The sequence below is a fragment of the Geotrypetes seraphini genome, chromosome 5 (genome assembly GCF_902459505.1).
Source record: "Geotrypetes seraphini chromosome 5, aGeoSer1.1, whole genome shotgun sequence".
NCBI lineage: Eukaryota > Metazoa > Chordata > Amphibia > Gymnophiona > Dermophiidae > Geotrypetes > Geotrypetes seraphini.
The window spans coordinates 127,433,191-127,453,008 of NC_047088.1; the positions used below are offsets into that span (position 1 = coordinate 127,433,191).

At 48.6% G+C, this 19,818-nt stretch overlaps 1 protein-coding gene across 1 annotated transcript in view; it reads right to left on the reverse strand.

Moving 5' to 3' along the window:
- The window catches only part of LRRFIP1 (LRR binding FLII interacting protein 1), a 296,086-nt gene that overhangs the window by 217,692 nt on the left and 58,576 nt on the right, over nucleotides 1-19,818 (reverse strand). Inside the window, exon 2 of the mRNA XM_033946260.1 lies at nucleotides 8,011-8,097. Coding sequence (XP_033802151.1) covers nucleotides 8,011-8,097 — 87 coding nt within the window. The remainder of the gene's footprint in view (nucleotides 1-8,010; nucleotides 8,098-19,818) is intronic.

Genomic DNA, 19,818 nt, shown 5'->3' on the forward strand with positions numbered 1-19,818 from the left:
GCGAAGATACTTCTTGTGGGTTGGGTGGATTGGCACATGGGTGTAGGCGTCCTGCAGGTCCAGAGAGGCTAACCAGTTGTTGGGCTGTATCAGGGGAAGGACTGTGCCCAGGGAGTGCATCCGGAAGCGTTCCTTGTGTATGCACTTGTTGAGTTTGCGGAGATCCAGGATTGGGCGTTTGCCCTTGTCCTTCTTTGGCACGAGAAAGTACTTGGAGTAAAATCATTTGTTGACCGCCTCTATCGCTTCTGCCTGGAGTAGGTCCTCTACTTGTTGCAGGAGAACCACGTCGTCTGTTGTTGGATACCCCGCCCGCTGTGGTGGTCTCTCTGGAGGGCAGGAGTCGAAACGGATGTGGTATTCCCGTTTGATGAAGTTGAGGACCCACTGGTCGGTGGTGATTCTGGACCAGGCACTCGCAAATAATCTGATCCTGCCTCCCACCGGGCCCTGCTGGTTCGGATGGTGGTCAAAGATTCTGCTTTTGTTTCGGGGGGGCGGTCTGCCTTTGGTTGCCCCTGTCCCTTGAGCGACGCTTGTTCGCATAGGAGTTGCTATATTGTTGTAAGCTTGGGGGCCCCGACTGCTGCCAGCGTGGTGTTGCGGGGTACTGCTTGTTGGTGGTGAATGGCATGCGAGGTTGGTTCCTATGCTGTCTTTGTGGGGGGGCACAGTGTTCTAAGCCATGAGAGGCGAGGGTTTGGAGGGTGGTGCAGTCCTCTTTGATGCCCTCGACTGTCTCTTTAACCTTGTCACCACATAGGTTCTCTCCTGTGCATGGTGCATCTGCCAGGGGCTCGTGGAGGTCCTCATGAAGCGCCGAGGCATGAATCCAGGCCAAGCGTCGGGCTAGGATGGCTGTTCCCCCCCCGTGTGGCTAGATGTCTCAAAGATATCAAAGGCCGCCCTGAAGAGGTGCTTGTTGCATTTCTCTTGATCATGGAGGAGGGGTGAGAGAGAGTCCTGAACTGGCTTGGAGGCGAACTGCAGGGCCTGCTTTATCTTTTTCTGAATGGCCTCCTGGTACAGCATCATCTGGAAGTGGTGCGCAGCGATACGTGCGCTAAGCATGGCACCCTGGAAGGTCTTTTTCCCGATGGAATCCAGGGTCTTAAGGTCCCTGGTGGGGCGGTCGATGACGGTCGCGCTGACTTGTGTTTCTTGAGCGCCAAGGCTACCACAATGGACTTGTGTGACAGCTGCGGTTTGTCGAACCCTGGGACCGGAAGGACCTGGTACTTTACTTCCAGTTTCTAGGATGTGGTACACCCTGAGGGGGTTTGCCAAATCCTATCTCTGCAGTCGAGGAGGTTCTTGTGCACCGGAATCGCTACTGCTTGCTTGGGGTTGTTCAGAGACTACAAGAGTCTGTCATCATCCGGCATGGATTCTGATGGTCCCCCCATATGGATCCCGAGGATGACTACGAGTTTCTGAATGAACTTGGGGTAGGCCAGGTCCTCTGTTTTTTGTGCAGGCGTCGGCGGCGTCTTTGCTGGAGATGACGCAGGGGATCAGTCTGAGTTTTAAGCGCTCAGGAAGCTGGCGTCAGACTCATCCTCTGTGTCAGTGTCAGGGGGTCTGGCCGCTGGACTTGTCTCTTGAGGAGCTTGGGCGCTGCTCGCCTGGGTGCTGGACCGCTGCAGTGTATGGAGGGTTCCCTGCTAAGTGAGGAACTGCGTCAGCAGATGGATGAGTCTTTGATGGTCAACTCCCTGGGCTGTTGTCTGGTGCTCCGGGTGGGACGATGCCTCTGAGTGGTCCTTGCGTCGCTTGGCAGGTGGTGAGGATGAGGAAGGGCTGGAAGGAGATGGTGTGCTGCATGCCCACCTGCTGTCTCTCCCTCTGGCTCTGTGTCCTGCAGGAGAATGGTGGTTACGCCTCCTGTCCCCACTGCTGTGGCTGTGATGGTGGTGGCGGCGAGAGGAATCCCTCAGGGGGGTGTGGCTTAGTGCTGGGGCAGCTTGAAGAGGAGCAGGGAGATGGAGTTGCTTCCGGCCCACATGTGGGGGTGAGTGCAAGTCCGGGTGGCGTCCCCAGGTTTGGGCCCACTGGTGAGGAAGCTGCAGCTGCTTCCACCGACTTCAGGAGGGGTAGGCTGCAGGGAGAACCCCGATCGGTTGACTGCAGAGGCTGACTGAGCTCGGCAGCATGCAGGGGCTCCAGGAGAGATTTCTCTGCTGGACCTGGTGCAGACGGGGGGAGTAGATGTGCCATGGCGTCCTGGAGGCTCCTTACCGCTGTAGTTTGTGGCTCCCCTGCTGCTGCATTCCGATGAGGATGGTTGCTGGAGGAAGATTCTCGGGCCTCACTTCTCTTGACGAAGTCTCTTAGTGCCCTCTTCCTTAGCTTGCGTGCTCGCGGGGACATGCGCACACATAGCAAGCAACACTGGTCCTCATGCACTGGACCCAAGCAGCGGACGCACAGTTCATGAGGATCCAGTGTACTCATCCTTTTCCTGCATCCCAGACATTTCTTCGATGTTTCTGGCATCTTCAAAGTGGTAAGTAGAAAGGTTGTAAAGGTAGAAAAAAGTGGAGAGCTGTAGAAGTCTGACCGATGGGAACAGGCGAAGACTAAAGACTGGGGATTAGGAGAAAGCAGGGGGAAATGGGTAGTGCTCGGGCATGCCCAGTGGGGCCTGGGCACTGCACATGCTCAGAGAAAAAAAAAAAAAAGAAATCTCTGAGCTATTGGAGAGCTTATCCGCAAATTGGGAGCTGTTGGGACAATACCTATATGTGGCTGATTCATCCTGCTTGTCCTAGGAGAATCTACTTTTCCATGTCTTCCCTTCCCTTCCTATCTCTCTCTCCTTCCCTCCCTATTTCCATGGTCTGACATCAATCTCCTTCTCCCCCAGTGTAACATTTCTCTTTCCCTTCCTCCTTTCTGCCCCCTGCAGTCAATCTCCCTTCCCTTCCTCCTTTCTGGCCCCCCTCCCAGTCCAACATTTCTCCCTCCTTTCCACCAGTCCAACATTTTTTTTCTCTCTTTCTCCTGCATGCTTCTCCTCTGGTCCTCCTTCCTTCAACCAAACAACATCTCCCTCTCTCCCTCCATGAGTCCAACTTTTCACTCTCTGCCCTCTCCTCCTTCCCCAATGTAACATTTTTCCTTCCCTCCTTTCTCTCCTCTCCACCCATCTAACCCTCTCCATGAGTTCAACATTTTCTGCCTCCTGCATGCTTTCTCTCTCTGTCCTCGTCTATTCTCTCAGTGGCATCCCTCCTTCACATCCCCCAACCCAACATGCTTGCTCCCCATGCACCATCTCATCCTCCCTTCCAGTGTATAGCACCTTTCCTTTCTCTCCCTTTCTGCCAGGTCCAGCAGTACCACTTCTCCCTTCCCTGCTCCCCTTGTCCAGCAGTACACGTTCTCCCTCTCTCCCCTTGTCTAGCAGTATCCCTTCTCCCTCTCTCCCCTTGTCCAGCAGTACCCCTTCTCCATTTCCTGCTCACCTTGTCCAGCAGTACCCCTTCTCCCTTCCTTCCTCCCCTCCTCCCTGTCCAACAATACCTGTATTTTGCAGCCACAGTCTGTACACGATCACTAAGGCAGGAGTCCCAGCATACACGATTGCAGCAGGAAGTTGCAAGTCTGCTGGCACCGAAGCCTCTCTTCCTGCCCAGAGTGCGAGATTGTGTACAGACTACGGCCCTTGGCTCGTGACTTTGAGACCACTGATCTAGAGGGATACCCCTGAATACATATCAACAGCTGGAACTTGTATAGAAGCCACACTGGGAGTAGTCAAATGTCAGTCTACTGGGCCAGTAGTCATTGGAGTAGAGACCTTAGTTTTACCTTTACATTATTCCATTATATAAAATAAATACTTTTAGCAACTTCCAAGGTTACTTTCAACTTTTGTGGCTACTTGTGACTCCCGAAGGGCTTAGCATGCCCCTTAGGCCACACCCCTGTGGCTACGCACCACAGTAGCCGCAGCTTTTTCATAAGGAGCCGAATGTCCCCAGTGATGTCTCATCCATGGAAGTGAGCCTTGAAGACGTATGCAGACAGCTAGAAAAACTAAAAACTGACAAATCCCCGGGTCCGGATGGAATCCATCCAAGGGTTCTGAAGGAACTAAAGGAGGAGATAGTGGAACTACTGCAGCAAATTTGCAATCTATCCCTGAAAACAAGCGTGATCCCGGAGGATTGGAAGATGGCCGTTATACCCATCTGTAAAAAGGGATCAAGAGGTGACCCGGGAAACTACAGACCGGTGAGTCTGACCTCGGTTCAGGGGAAAATGGCGGAAGCACTGATAAAAGACAACATCGATGAACATTTTGAAAGAAGCAAACTTCTGATAACCAGCCAACCTGGTTTCTGCAAGGGGAGATCGTGCCTACCGAACTTATTGCACTTCTTCGAAGAAATTAACAAACGGATGGACAGAGGAGACCCCATAGACATCATATATCTAGATTTCCAAAAAGCCTTTGACAAGGTACCCCATGAACGCCTATTTCGGAAACTGAAGAACCATGGGGTGGAAGGAGACATACATAGATGGATCAGAAACTGATTGACGGGTAGGAAACAGAAGATAGGAGTGAGGGGCCTCTACTCAGACTGGAGGAGGGTCACGAGTGGAGTCCTGCAGGGCTCGGTGCTCGGGCCGCTGCTATTTAATATATTTATAAATGATCTAGAAACAGGGACGAAGTGTGAGTTAATAAAATTTGCGGATGACACCAAACTATTTAGTGGAGCTCGGACTAAGGAGGACTGCGAAGAATTACAAAGGGACTTGAACAAACTAGGGGAATGGGAGACGAGATGGCAGATGAAGTTTAACGTTGAGAAATGTAAAGTACTACATGTGGGAAGCAGAAACCCGAGGTACAGCTATACGATGGGAGGGATGTTATTGAAGGAGAGTACCCAAGAAAGGGACTTGGGGGTAATGGTGGACATGACAATAAAGCCAACGGTATAGTGCGCAGCGGCCCCTAAGAAAGCGAACAGAATGCTAATATAATCAAGAAGGGTATTACTACCAGAACGAAAGAAGTTATCCTGCCGTTGTATCAGGCGATGGTGCGTCCGCATCTGGAGTACTGCGTCCAATACTGGTCGCCATACCTTAAGAAGGATATGGCGTTACTTGAGAGGGTTCAGAGGAGAGCAACACATCTGATACAAGGTATGGAAAACCTTTCATAATCTGAGAGATTGGAGAAACTGGGACTCTTTTCCCTGGAGAAGAAGAGACTTAGAGGGGATATGATAGAGACTTACAAGATCATGAAGGGCATAGAGAGAGTGGAGAGGGACAGATTCTTCAAACTTTCGAAAAATAAAAGAACAAGAGGGCATTTGGAAAGGTTGAAAGGGGACAGATTCAAAACGAATGCTAGGAAGTTCTTCTTTACCCAACGTGTGGTGGACACCTGGAATGCGCTTCCAGAGGGCATAATAGAGCAGAATACGGTACTGGGGTTCAAGAAAGGATTGGACAATTTCCTGCTGGAAAAGGGGATACAGGGGTATAGATAGAGGATTACTGCACAGGTCCTGGACCTGTTGGGCCGCCACATGAGCGAACTGCTGGGCACGACAGACTTCAGGTCTGACCCAGCGGAGGCATTGCTTATGTTCTTATGTTGTTTCTCCGAGTGCCAGATGTAAATGGCACACCAATCGCCACAGTTCCAAGCAAACTCAGAGGATCAAAACAAAAAAAGTTCTCAGATGATAGACACACACAATAAGTATCACCTATGAGGGTTTATTTTTTATGGAGTTCCTTTTCTTTAAATCATCTAAGATAATAATACCCTTAACGCACATGCGCACTTCAATTTTTGTGGCTCCGTGCGTCCGTCGCTCTGTGGTTGGCAGAGAAATGTTGCAGAGTGTGGCACGTGTGCAGTGTGTGCGCACATTGGGAGCCGACATCGGGGAGAGAAGGAGGCGCTGGCGGCGACCGAGCTACGGAGCTAGGGGAGGGAAGGGCACAACTACTGCCGCTCCGTGGTCGCACAACCTTCTCCTTTGCCTCCACTCTCCCCTCTGGGTGAATTTCCGGGTTGAGGATGAGGATTTGTTGGAGGCTGGTGGCGCTGCCGCAGAGGGGGGTGTGATAGGCTGGGGGGGCGGTCAAAGGAAGGGGAGCAGGGCGCAGGCAGGGAACGGGAGAGAGGGAAGGAAAGAGACAGACAAGACAGCAGCCAAGGAGAGAGAGAGAGAGAGAGAGAGAAAGAGATAGAAAGACAGACAGCGGCCAAAGAGAGAGAGAGACAGAAAGACACACAGGCAGCGGCCAAGAAAAGAGAGAGAGAGAGAGAGAAAGAGACAGAAAGGCACATAAACAGCGGCCAAGGAAAGAGAGAGAGAAAAAGACAGAAACCTACACAGACAGCAGCCAAGGAGAGAAAGAGATAGAAAGACAGAGAGACACACAGACAGCGGCCAAGGAGATAGAGAGACAGACAGCGGCCAAGGAGATAGAGAGACAGACAGCGGCCAACGAGAGAGAAAGAGACAGAAAGACAGACAGACACACAGCGGCCAATGAGAGAGAGAGAAAGAGACAGAAAGGCACATAAACAGTGGCCAAGGAGAAAGAGAGAGATAGAGACAGAAACATATACAGACAGCGGCCAAGGAGAGAGAGAGAGAAAGAAAGAGACAGAAAGACAGACACACAGCGGCCAATGAGAGAGAGAAAGAGACAGAAAGGCACATAAACAGCGGCCAAGGAGAAAGAGAGAGAAAGAGACAGAAATATACACAGAGAGCAGCCAAGGAGAGAGAGAGAGAGAGAAAGAAAGAGACAGAAAGACAGACAGACACACAGAAGCGGCCAAGGAGAGAGAGAGACAGAAAGACAGACAGCGTCCAAGGAGAGAGGGAGAGACAGAAAGACAGGCAGACAGAAGCCAAGGAGAGAGAGAGAGAGAAAGAGACAGAAAGATAGACACACACAGAGAGCGACAGAGGGAGACACACAGAAAGACAGCGGCCAAGGAGAGAGGGAGAGACAGAAAGACAGGCAGACAGCGGCCAAGGAGAGAGAGACAGAAAGACACAGACAGTGGTCAAGGAGAGACACAGAAAGACAGACAGACAGCAGCCAATGAGAGAGAGAGACAAAGAAAGACAGACAGACACATCTATTCTAGCACCCGTTAATGTAACGGGCTTAAAGACTAGTTTTTAAATAATTTGTCAACAGCTTAGAACTGTCGAAAGCTGTAAGCATTACTCGTATCAAATTTTAATAAACATACTAAATTCAGATATATGTAAACTAAGGGATTTTAGATATAAGTAAATTTAGATATAAGTAACTAAGGGATTTCATTTTATTATATACTAATCCCAAAATTCTGTATATAGCGCCTTAAATTGTGCATGCAATTCAATTTGCATGCACAATTTAATTGTTTAACAAGCCTTACTGGTGCTGATAATTAGCAGTTAATCTCTCATAATTGATGCTAATTGACACTAAATTGAAGTTACGTGCATATCTTGGTAAGCACATTCTATAAAATGCTGAGCATCAGATCTAGCCCATGAATCTGTAAATGAGGCACGGCCAAAGAAGGAGCATGGGCATATCATGGGCATTCTGAAAATTTATGCTCACTGTTATAGAATGTGCACAAGTTAGGCACAGGTATTTAGGCCTGGTTTTCCTTGGCCTAAATGGGTGTGCCTAAAAGTTATGACATGCAGTGGCACTTAATACGATTCTATAAGTTGCATGCACTTTTTATAGAATTACACTAAGCACCATTCTAGTTGGCACAAATATTTTGGTCATCATATATAGTATATGGCCCTAAGTTACTATATTTTATGTGCTGGGACTTTTTCTTTAAGAGGTCAATCTCCAAGATTTAAAAAAATCTGAAAAATTCCCTCACACATATAACTTATTCAGCAGAATAGCTTAATTTTTATTCCCCCGTGTTCCATGACTAAAGAGGAGAAATAGTAGCATCTCACAAGAGAAAACATCAATAACACAATTCTGTACCTCCTTCTGCTGTCGATCTAACTCTTTCATCCTGATCTCCCGTGCCTCAACTCGTGCTGCCCTCTTTGCTGCCAGCCGTGCTTCAGCCTGTGAATATAAAAGAGGATAAATTCAAATCAGATTAACAAACCCTAAAGAGTAGGTAGTAGGAAACAAATGGGGTTGTTGTGCTGGCTCATTTTTTCCAAAGGAATACAGGTAGTCCCTGAATTATGAACGTCCAACTTACATCGGACTCGTATTATAACAGGGTCCTGCTTCTCTTCCATGTCCCAATGTGCTCCTCTTCCTCCCTTCCATGTCCCAATGTGTCCCCTCTCCTTCCCTTCCTCCCTCCCTCCATTCTGTGTCCCAGAACTGCTGCCTGTGGCATTGTGAAGAGAAACAAGTGTGGCTGGAAGGAAAGAGGAGTAGGAGCATGCCAATCCAAATTCCCTGCACCTTCTGACAAAGTGGCCTGACCCTCCATTGTCTCAAATACTATGTACTTCTTCTTATGACTGACCATAGGAACGGCAGAATTTAGGGGGTGAAGAATGACAGAAGAGCGGGACTTGGTTGTGATTGTATGTGATGATCCTTTGGGTTTTTACAGCCCAAATGCATGGCGTTGCATTTCTTAGCATTAAATTTTAGCTGCCAAATTTCAGATCATTCTTCAAGCTTCGCTAGGTTGGTCTTCATGTTATTCACACCATTTGGAGTGTGTCTACTCTATTGCAAATTTTGGTATCATCCGCAAAGAGGCAAATCTCAAATCTTACCTGACAGCCCTTCAGCAATATTAAAAAGAACAGGCCCAAGAACAGAACCTTGAGGCACACTGCTGGTAACATCCCTTTCCTCAGAGTGATCTCCATTGACCACTACTACCCACTGTCATCTTCCACTTAACCAGTTCCTGACACAGCCAGTCACTTTGGTGTCCATCCCAAGAGCACTCAATTTATTTATTAGGCGTCTGTGTGGAGCACTGTCAAAGGCTTTGCTAAAATCTAAATACACCACATCTAGCTCACTCCCTCTATCCAATTCTCTGGTCACCCAGTCAAAGAAATTGATCAGATTTCTCTGACAAGATCTACCTCTTGTGAATCCATGTTGCCATGTCCGTGGCAGAAGGGATGCTCACACCCTCCTGCCGCCGGTCCCGTCGATCCCCCAAACCCCAGACACTCCCCAACAACCCCCGACACTCCCTCACATGGGAGTAGGCTTTGATAATTGGCCAATTGGAATGCACTGAGAAAGAGGCCTAAAACTCTGGTTGGGAGGGGCCTTAGGCATCTGAGCCAATCAGAGCCTTAGACCGCTCCCCAGTTAATCCCAGAATGCATCAGGAAGGGGAAGGCTCACCAGTTTGGAAGAGGTGGGCCTGCCGGTAGGAGGGAATAGGCATCCTTCTTGCCAGCAACTCCTAAAGGTATGGGGTGGATTCGGGAGGTATCAAGGGGGATGTTGGAGAGTGTCAGGTGGGTGTAGGAGAATGTCAGTGAATTTCGGAAAATGTCAGGTGGGTGTTGGGGGTTCAGGGCCAGTGACAGGAGGGAGTGGGCATCCTTCTTGCCAACTGGATGTGGTGGGGGGTCGGGAATGTCAGGGGTTCGCTGGATTGATGAAGTGGGTGGCAGGAGGAAGTGGGCATCCCTCTTGCCATGGACAATGTCATAGGGTTTCGGGGATGGCTGCGGGAGGGAGTGAGCATCCCTTCTGCCACAGACATTGCCGGGTGGGGGGTCAGGGGTGTTGGCAGGAGGGAATATCCCTCCTGCCGGTCAAATTCACAGAGGGAGGTCTCTGCTGCGGCCGCTCAGCTGATTGCAGCAGGGAGACTTCCTTGTGGCGATCAGCTCAGCGGCCGCGTCTAATTGAAATGTATACCAGCTTTTTGTTGGCCAACATTTCAGGCATCTATCGCACCCTTAGGGAGATGCCTAGGGCCGCTTAAGCTTGCTCATGGTTATTTTTGGGCAAAACCACACCCAAGTCCAGTGCATTAGGTGTATCACTCTGGATGGACAGGATGTACAGAAGCAGTCAAAGAAATCTAGGGCGGGACCACTACACCTTATCATAACACTGAGGATCCAAAAGCAGAGTCCTCCTTTGCCACTACATCCAATCTGCAAAACTTGGAAATGTATGTAGAGTGGATCAAGTTGCTGCCCTACAAATCTCCTTCAAAGAGACTGTAGAGCTGAAGGAAGCAATCAGAGACAAAAAAACTTCATTTAAAAAATGGAAAAGGTTAAAAACGGCCGAAAACTGGAACAAGCACAAACAACATCAACGCAGGTGCCATAAGGCAGTAAAAAGAGTCAAAAGAGACTACGAGGAAAAAATAGCTCAGGAGGCAAAGAACTTCAAGCCGTTCTTTAGATATATTAAGGGGAAACGACCCGCGAAGGAAGCAGTGGGAGTCTAGAGGAGGTGTGTAGGCAGATTGATAGGCTTAAGAACGATAAATCCCCGGGATCGGATGGCATCTATCCGAAGGTCATCAAGGAACTGAAAGGGACCATAGCAGAACTGCTTCAACTAATCGCCAATCTGTTGATCAAATCAGGAAAGATTTCGGAAGACTGGAAGGTGGCGAATCTTCAAGCAAGGTTTGAGGGGAGATCCGGGAAACTACAGAACTGTGAGTCTGACTTTGGTACTGGGAAAGATGGTAGTCACTGATAAAGGACAGCATCATTGATCACCTTGACGGACACGGGCTGATGAGGACCAGTCAGCACGGTTTTAACAAAGGCAAATCGTGTTAGATGAAGTTGCTGCACTTCTTTGAGGGAGTAAACAGACAGACAAGGGCGATCCGGTTGACATTGTATATCTGGATTTTCAGAAGGCGGTCGACAAGGTTCCACATGAACGACTACTTCAGAAAATTGCGAGCCATGGAATCGAGGGATAAATACTCACGTGGATTAAAAACTGGAGCATAGAAAGCAGAGAGTGGGGGTAAATGGGTAATACTCAGACTGGAAGAGCGTCACCAGTGGGGTGCCACAGGGCTCGGTGCTTGGACCCGTGCTCTTTAACATCTTTATAAACAATCTGGACATAGGTACGACGAGTGAGGTGATTAAATTCGCAGATGATACGAAGTTATTCAGAGTGGTGAAGATGCGGGGGGATTGCGAAGATCTGCAACGTGACATAATCAGGCTCGAGGAATGGGCATCGACATGGCAGATGAGGTTCAACGTGGATAAGTGTAAAGTGATGCATGTCGGTAACAAAAATCTCATGCACGAATATAGGATGTCTGGGGCGGTACTTGGAGAGACCTCCCAGGAAAGAGACTTGGGAGTTATGGTCGACAAGTCGATGAAGCTGTCTGCATAATGCGCTGCGGCGGTATAAAGGGCGATCAGAATGCTAGGAACGATAAAGAAGGGGATCACGAACAGATCAGAGAAGGTTATCATGCTGCTGTAACGGGCCATGGTGCGCCCTCACCTGGAGTACTGTGTCCAGCACTGGTCGCCGTACATGAAGAAGGACACGGTACTACTCGAAAGGGTCCAGAGAAGAGCGACTAAGATGGCTAAGGGGTTGGAGGAGCTGCTGTATAGCAAAAGATTAGAGAAACTGGGCCTCTTCTCCCTCGAACAGAAGTGCAAAGTAATAAAATTTGCAGACGACACCAAACTATTTAATGGGGCTAGGACTAAAGAGGACTGCGAAGATTTACAAAGAGACCTGAACAAACTAGGGGAGTGAGCGACGAGATGGCAGATGAAGTTCAATGTAGAGAATGTAAAGTCTTGCACGTAGGAAACAGAAACCCCGAGGTACAGCTACAAGATGGGATGGCAGTTATTGAGTGAGAGTACCCAAGAAAGGGACTTAGGGGTAATATTGGACAAGACAATGAAGCAATCGGCACAGTGCACAGCGGCCTCTAAGAAAGCGAATAGAATGCTAGGTATAATCAAGAAGGGTATTACAACCAGAATGAAAGAAGTTATCCTGCCGTTGTATCGGGCAATGGTGCGCCCGCATCTGGAGTACTGCGTCCAATATTGGTCGCCGTACCTAAAGAAGGATATGGCGATACTCGAGAGGGATCAGAAGAGAACGACACGTTTGATAAAAGGTATGGAAAACCTTTTATTTGCTGAAAGACTGGAGAAACTGGGGCTCTTTTCCCTGGAGAAGCGGAGACTTAGAGGGGATATGATAGAGACTTACAAGATCACGAAGGTGAAAGTGGAAAGGGACAGATTCTTCAAACTTTCGAAAACTACAAGAACAAGAGGGCATTTGGAAAAATTAAAAGGGGACAGATTCAGAACCAATGCTAGGAAGTTCTTCTTCACCCAACTGGTGGTGGACACCTGGAATGCGCTTCCAGAGGGCGTGATAGGACAGGGTACGATATTGGAGTTCAAGAAGGCTTTGGACAATTTTCTGAAGGAAAAGGGGATAGAAAGGTATAGATAGAGGGTTAAATACAGGTTTCTGGACTTGATGGGCCACCGTGTGAGCGGACTGCTAGGCATGATGGACCTCTGGTCTGACCCAGCAGAGGCACTGCTTATGTTCTTAAGAAGGTAGAAAAAAATGTTTTATTTTGAATTTATTAACTGGAATATGTTAGCTTTGGGATATGTACATCACAATTATTTTTGTACTAGTCTTTAAGCCCGTTACATTAACGGGTGCTAGAATAGATATGTGTATGTGTCTGTCTTTCTTTCTTTCTCTCTGTCTCTCTGTCTCCTTGGACACTGTCTGTCTGTCTTCCTTTCTGTCTGTCTCTCTCCCTGGCCCCCTGACTGTCTGTCATTCTTTCTGTCTGTGTCTCTCCCTGGCCCCCTGCCTGCCTGTATTTCTCTGTTGTGCCATGCCTGCCTGCTCCGTGGCCCCCTTCTGTTTCCCCCCCCTCCTCAAGCAAAGCATGATTGCTGTCTGCCCCCCAGCACACCCCTCCCCCCAAAGCAGCCCCCTTTCCCTCTCCCCCTGGCCCCGTTATGCCATGCGTGCCTGCTCCATGGCACCCTTCTGTTTCCCCCCTCCCAGACCAAAGCATGATTGCTGTCTGTCCCCCAGCACACTCCTCCCCCCACAGCAGCCCCCTTTTTCTCTCTCCCTGCCCCCTGTTATGCCATGGCTGCCTGTTCCATGGCCCCCTTCTGTTTCCCCCAACTCTGATGTACGGGATCGCGTCAGAGGGAACGTGCTACTGAGGTGGAGAACGGACCGTGAGGTTTGCTACAGCCGGCCGTTGATCCTCAGCAGGCTGCTTTGAAGAGGAGGGCAGATGCAACGAAGAGCAGCAGCAGTGGCAACAACGGCGGACGTGAATGAGTGAGTGAGGGTGGGAGGGGGGAGTTACTGACGTGTTCTCTGCGTCTGTGGTTGCCGAACTCCGCATGCAGTAGTGTTCTACTGGCATGGAGTTACAGATCATGGATGCAGGGAACACACATGTGCGCTTAGGGTTTTATTAGTGATTCAGTGGCGTAGCCCAAAATCAGTGGATGGGCACCAAAGTTTCTTCCCCCTCCCCCCCCGAGTGCAATTTATAAATACTTAAGCTAGTGGGGATTCTCAAGCCCTGCCAACTGAACACATCTTCCACCAGCCTGGCAACCAAGCTTTGCAGCCAATGGCAATATCCCAAGCTGCCACTGCTTTCATGCCAGCATGAAAGCCAAGGGGGGCAGGAAGGAGGGAAGGCAGCAGCTCTGCAATATTGCTGCCAGCTGCAGAACTTGAGAAGTTGGAGGGGGAGGAGGTGGCCATCAGTTGGTGAGGCTTGCGGATCCCTACTAGCTACAGCAGAGGAGATGTTCATTTTGAGGGAGTCTAAGCTCAAAGTGGGAGGCTCAAAAAAGCAGAAATATTTACCCTGACTGAACGATCATCCATGTGCGCCACTGACAGCTGATTCAGTATCCCTGATCTGATGAGGCTCACCTCTGAAGAGACTCACCGTAGCTGTAATAGAAGTGAATGGGAGAACCAGGAGCATGCATTCCTGCTCGTCAGAGTGGGGATGTGGAAGCCTGTGGCTGCTCCCACTGTCAGCGGTGCACGTGGAGGATCACTCAGTTAGGATAAGTATTACTATTTTTTTGGGTTCCTCTCCAGGTTTATTATTAGATATGTACATCTTTTATATTAGTGATTGCAAATTTGGGACCTGCTCAACCTTTTTTTTGCTCATCAGCTAGTGTTAGAGTTTGTGCGGCCCCAGAAAAAATTTTTTCGGCCAATGCGGCCCAGGGAAGCCAAAAGGTTGGACACCCCTGTTCTAAAGGTTCACAACCTGCTGTCAGGTAGAGACGTCAGTCGACGATCTGCCATGCTGTCCCTTGAAAGGAAGTCTGCTGAGGGTAGTCTTGGAGGTGGCATCTCCCACCCACTGCCTGATCCACAGCATTCTGCAGGCTGAGTTTGCTCATGATTCTGATGTCACAGAGATCAATGGCTACAAATCCACTCCAGCTAATAGGAGCTGGGGCAAAGGTTTTCCCTCTGCCAGTTCAAGCCCCCGAAACCTGGAATGACAGACACAAAGGAAGCTGCTGCAGCTGCTTTGATTCCTAAGGTTAGCACTTTAAATTGTCTTTTAAGAATCGCATCCATTCTGCGATACTGCATATCCTTTAATACCATGCCTCCCTTACTTGGTAATAACATGTGTTTGGTTACCTGCGCTACCAAAGAATCTACTATCTTGGGCTGAATGAATAGCTGCTGACATTACTGTGCCTTCTCCTGCAAAGAGTCAGTAATAAACTCTAACAAAGCTAAGGGTTTGAACAGCCAGCGAACTGTGAGATCACCCCTTGATTGAGGGCCACCACTGATCTTGCATACTCACATCTGCCCAAGACCCTGTGTCTCCCAACAAGGAGGGCTCGCTCTGTGACAGTAAAGGAATACAGATAAACCACTCATTTTCTGAGTCCCCTCAATCTCTGAGTCTCCCTCGGAAAGGCCCACTGGATCCTGGTCAGCTTCTAATACTGAGGCAGATGCACCCTGGGAGCCCAAGCCCCCTCACGCGCCTCCTGGTGCACTGCCAGACTACTGGGGATCTATGCCTTGCCAGGACACATAATTATGTGGATGATGTGGTCAAATTTACGAGTAAAAAAATATTTAATAACATAAAACATAATCCACAGGATTCTTAAATTCTTTCACTTGTAAGGTGATCTCACAAACACTGCAAGACATACTGTACACTTGAAATGACCGAGGGGCAAGATAGGTCTTTTTGTGTAGATTTTTGTAGTAGTGTCAGTGGCTCCTAAACCTGTGTAGCCCAACCCCCATACACAGGTAAGTCACACTTTAAAACTGCAGCCAAAAAGAAAAAGGATGGGCAGACTGGATGGGCCATTTGACCTTTATCTGCCATCATGTTTCTTGTTTATATAAGCTCTCCACATCAAAATGACAAATTCCAGAGAAAATGCCATATTAGGCAGCATGGAGTCTCCTTTAGATGACACCAGCTGGCATCTCTTGGGCTTAGGATGACTGCCATTCTAGGGCTCTGGAAAGGATTCACTCCCAAACAATGGACTCCCCTCCCCCCCAACCATTCCTCGGCCCTAGAGAGCAAAGGTGCTCTTTGGATGCCCATCCAGTGCAAACCTGGCATGAATTAAGGGGTAAAGGAGCCAGTTTTGAGGCAAAATGAGGTCATTTGAAGGTTCTGGGAACTTTAAAAAAAATTGGGAAATCCAAGATGGCTGCGCAGCAGCATTTTGGTGCTAAAAAACCAGCTCCTAAATGCCTTAACTATAAAAAAAAATAACAACCTACGAAAAAGTGATTTTGGAGGTGGGGAAACTTAAGAGAAGAGGCAGAATCCTGGAAAAAAAAGTTGTAAAGACCTCCCCCTCCCAAATTTTCCTCATAACCTGTAACAATCTTACTTGTGTGTGCTTCAGCCTTCCTCAGCTCCTAATATACTGCCTTTTTGTAGTTTTACAAGCACATTCAAAGCAGTTTACATACAAGTACTTCAAGAATTTTTCCCTATCTGCCCCAGTGGGCTCACAATCTGTATCATGTACCTGGGGCAGTGGAGGATTATGTGACTTGCCCAGGGTCACAGGGAGCAGTGCAGGATCTGAACCCACAATCTAAGGGTGCTCTAACAACTATGCAACACTCTTCACAAAGAGCAGATCAGAAATACTCCTTCCGGCTCGTATGCAAAAGGAAAAACTGAAGGGGACAATAGAGCCCCCTAGTGAAGGAGGAGAGATTCAAAAGATCATAGAACATAGAGTATGATGGCAGAAAAGGGCCATCGGCCCAAAAAGTCTGCCCACTCGAAGAAGTCTGCCCGTAAGCACTTCCTCAAAGTGAACCCACATGTTTATCCCATTTTTTCTTAAAATCGAGCACGTTGCTGGCCTCAACTACTTGAAGTAGAAGATCATTCCAACGATGAATCACCCTTTCGGTGAAGAAATACTTCCTAATGTCACCATGAAATCTCCCACTCTTGATTTTTAACGGATGCCCTCTTGTCGCCGTAGGTCATGTAAGGAAAAAGATGTCTTCTTCCACCTCAGTACGGCCAGTAACATATTTGAAAGTCTCTATCATGTCTCCCCTCTCTCTGCGTTCCTCGAGAGAGTATAGCTGCAACTTACTTAGATGTTCTTCATATGGGAGATCCTTGAGTCCTGAGACCATCCTAGTGGCCATTCGCTGAACCAACTCTATTCTCAGCACATCCTTTTGATAATGTGGCCTTCAAAATTGAACACAATACTCCAGGCTTTCAGCTGACAAAACTTCTTCTGATGCAACCCAGCAATTGTCTAGCCTTGGATGAAGCTTTCTCCACTTGATTGGCAGTCTTCATATCTTCTCTAATGATTACTCCCAGGTCCCGTTCTGCAACAGTTCTTGTTAAGGTCTCGCCATTCAGAGTGTAAGTTCTGCATGGGTTTCCGCTACCAAGGTGCATAACCCTACACTTTTTGGCATTAAAACTCAGTTGCCAAGTAGTAGACCGTTGCTCCAGTAAAAGTAGGTCCTGCGTCATAGTGTTGGGCCCAGTAACTCCGCCCACTACGTTGCATAGTTTAGCGTCATCGGCAAATAATGTAATTTTACCTCGACGTCCCTGAGGCAGGTCCCATACGAAGATATTAAATAGGATTGGACCCAAGACTGAGCCCTGCGGCACTCCACTGATCATTTCCGACGTTTCGGAGGGAGTACCATTTACCACCACCCTTTGAAGTCTGCCACTGAGCCAGTCTTTAACTCATGCAGTCAATGTTTCTCCTAGTCCCAACAAACTCATCTTGTTCAATAATCTACGGTGTGGGACACTATCAAAAGCCTTACTGAAGTCCAAATACACGACATCTAGGGACTCTCCCTTATCTAGCTTTTTCATTACCCTGTCAAAGAAGCTTATTAGATTGGATGGCAGGACCTTCCCTTTGTAAATCCATGCTGCTGGGGATCCCTCAGCCTCTTGTCGTTCAGAATCGTATCTAATTTGTGTTTAATCAACGTTTCCATAAGTTTACACACTATGGATGTGAGACTTACTGGTCTGTAAGATGGAGTGGATTGAGGGAGGAAGTGATGCCATCAACGTGAATGGTTGGTTGATTTGTGAGCTCTGCAAGCCCCGGCATTAAAAAGCATTTTCTCGGCGCTAATAATTTGCTCCCGAATTGTTGTGATAATGCCACTTTTTCATGGTGGTGCAGCCAAAGAAAACCCTGCAGGATTATGCTTGCATAATGGCGGTGCGCTAAAAATGGAAACCGCAGAGGTAGTGAGTGGAGCAGGCCCGCTGGATGCTGATACTGTAGCGTCTGGGGAGGCGGTTAAGCCGGCAATGGCAGATCCCATGACAGAACTGAAGTTGATACTACAGGAAATTCATACCGACATCAAATTGGTCCAAATAGAACTATCGACCCTGGCTACAGACCTGAGAGATGAGATAGCTAATTTGGGACACAGGGTGGCCGAAATGGAAGAGGGCCTTGAACAGCACCATGAGCATTTGCTGGAATTGGATGCCAAAACTAAAGATTTTTACTTCCTGGATAAATTTGAAAACCTGGAGAGCTGCGGGAGGCGTTCCAATCTGCGGATTCAGGGTGTGCCAGAGCTGGCTGAATAAGCTACTTGTGAGTGGGTAATGCAGCAGGTGACTAGCATGCTCTGTCAACGGATACAGTGGTCATGGCTCCTGATAACATTCGGATGGAAAGGGCCCATAGAGCTTTGATGGCCCTGAGGGGGAATAAGCCCCGCGACATAATGGCCTGCTTTGCGGACTTTAAAACCAAACAGACGGTAATGCGAAAAGCATGGGCACGGCCTAATTTGAAATTGGATACTTTTGAAATTGAGTTATACCAAGATTTAGCTGCAGTAATATTGAGGCGGCGAGCAGAAAACCAGTGCTTCGCTATGCGGGATCGCAACATCAAATATCGCTGGCAACATCCTTTCGCGCTGATGTTCTACCTGGAAGGGAGATTGTGCATTGTTTGAACAATGGAGGACGCGGCTCAGCTATTCCCTTTGGTCCAATTTTCCATTGAGGCATCACCTTCGGCAGCAGGCCTGGCAGGCCTTTGGAGGGAGGTCATCCCTGGCAGCCCTGCTGGCAGTGGGTGGCCTGGATGGGTGGTCGCCTAACAAGAAATTCACGTGAAGCAGTGGCCAGTTCGGGTGTGGGACCAAAAGATCTTTGCTTCTCCTCTTGGACATAGTTACCTCTGTTCCAGGGACCCTACTTCTGGGTTCCTGATAGGGGCATAGAGATGTGGAGTTGCTGTGATCTGGTTTCTTTAAGGGCCCCTGTAGATTTCTGATATTAGGATTGGGTGGGGAGGGGTGCTTTAAATTGTTTTGGGGTCATAGTGGCTTGTTTGATGGAGGGGATTTTCTTCTGTAGGGGTTCTCCGGGTGGCTACCTGTTCTGTGGAGAAAGGGTTGCTTCTGTTTGCCATTTTGTCTTGTTTTCTGTGGGAGGGTGTTTATGTGGAAGGTGTAGGGGGGGGGTTGGAGAGTGGAAGGACTGGGTGTTGCTGTCTGGGAAGCAGTGGGATCTACTGGTGAGGCTGTTTTATTGGTGTGACATGGGTGATCCCTTGAGAGTTATATGTGCGGGAGGGTTCCTGATTTGGGGGAAATCTGGATTAGAGTTTGTCAATCTGATGAGAAGATGCTCTATTATTTTGTTTTAGGTTGAGGGGGGTGGGATGCTTTTCTGTATGTGGATGGGTGCTATGGGGAATTATGGTATTGTGTGGTAGCTCCTACTTCCTCCGAGGACCTAGGTCTTCCAGTAGGTGGGGGAGAGGCCTAGGTATTGTTCTTGGGGGGGGGGGTAGTGGGGTGGTGGGCAGTTGGGAAGGACGGGGGGGCTGGTGAGGGATAAGAGAAGCATTAAAGTTTTTGGGTGGCTGCAGTGGAGTGGGGAGCCCGCTGGGGAGGTGCATGTGGGATTCTTTGGCATTCTGGGCAGCTGTGTTTTGATGAGTGGGGAGTGATGACCACTTCAGAACTTAGGCTCCTCACACATGGGTGTAGTCTACAGACCTCCGACTCAATCGCAGCAAATTGATAAGGATTTGATTGTGAATATCCAAAAGTTTGGAAGGAAAGAGGAGGTTCTGCTGTTGGGAGATTTCAACCTGCCGGATGTGGACTGGAATGTTCCGTCTGCAGAATCGGAAAGAAGTAGGGAGATTGTGGATGCCTTTCAAGAAGCTCTGCTCAGACAAATGGTGACGGAACCCACAAGGGAAAAAGCGATATTGGATCTGGTCCTCACAAATG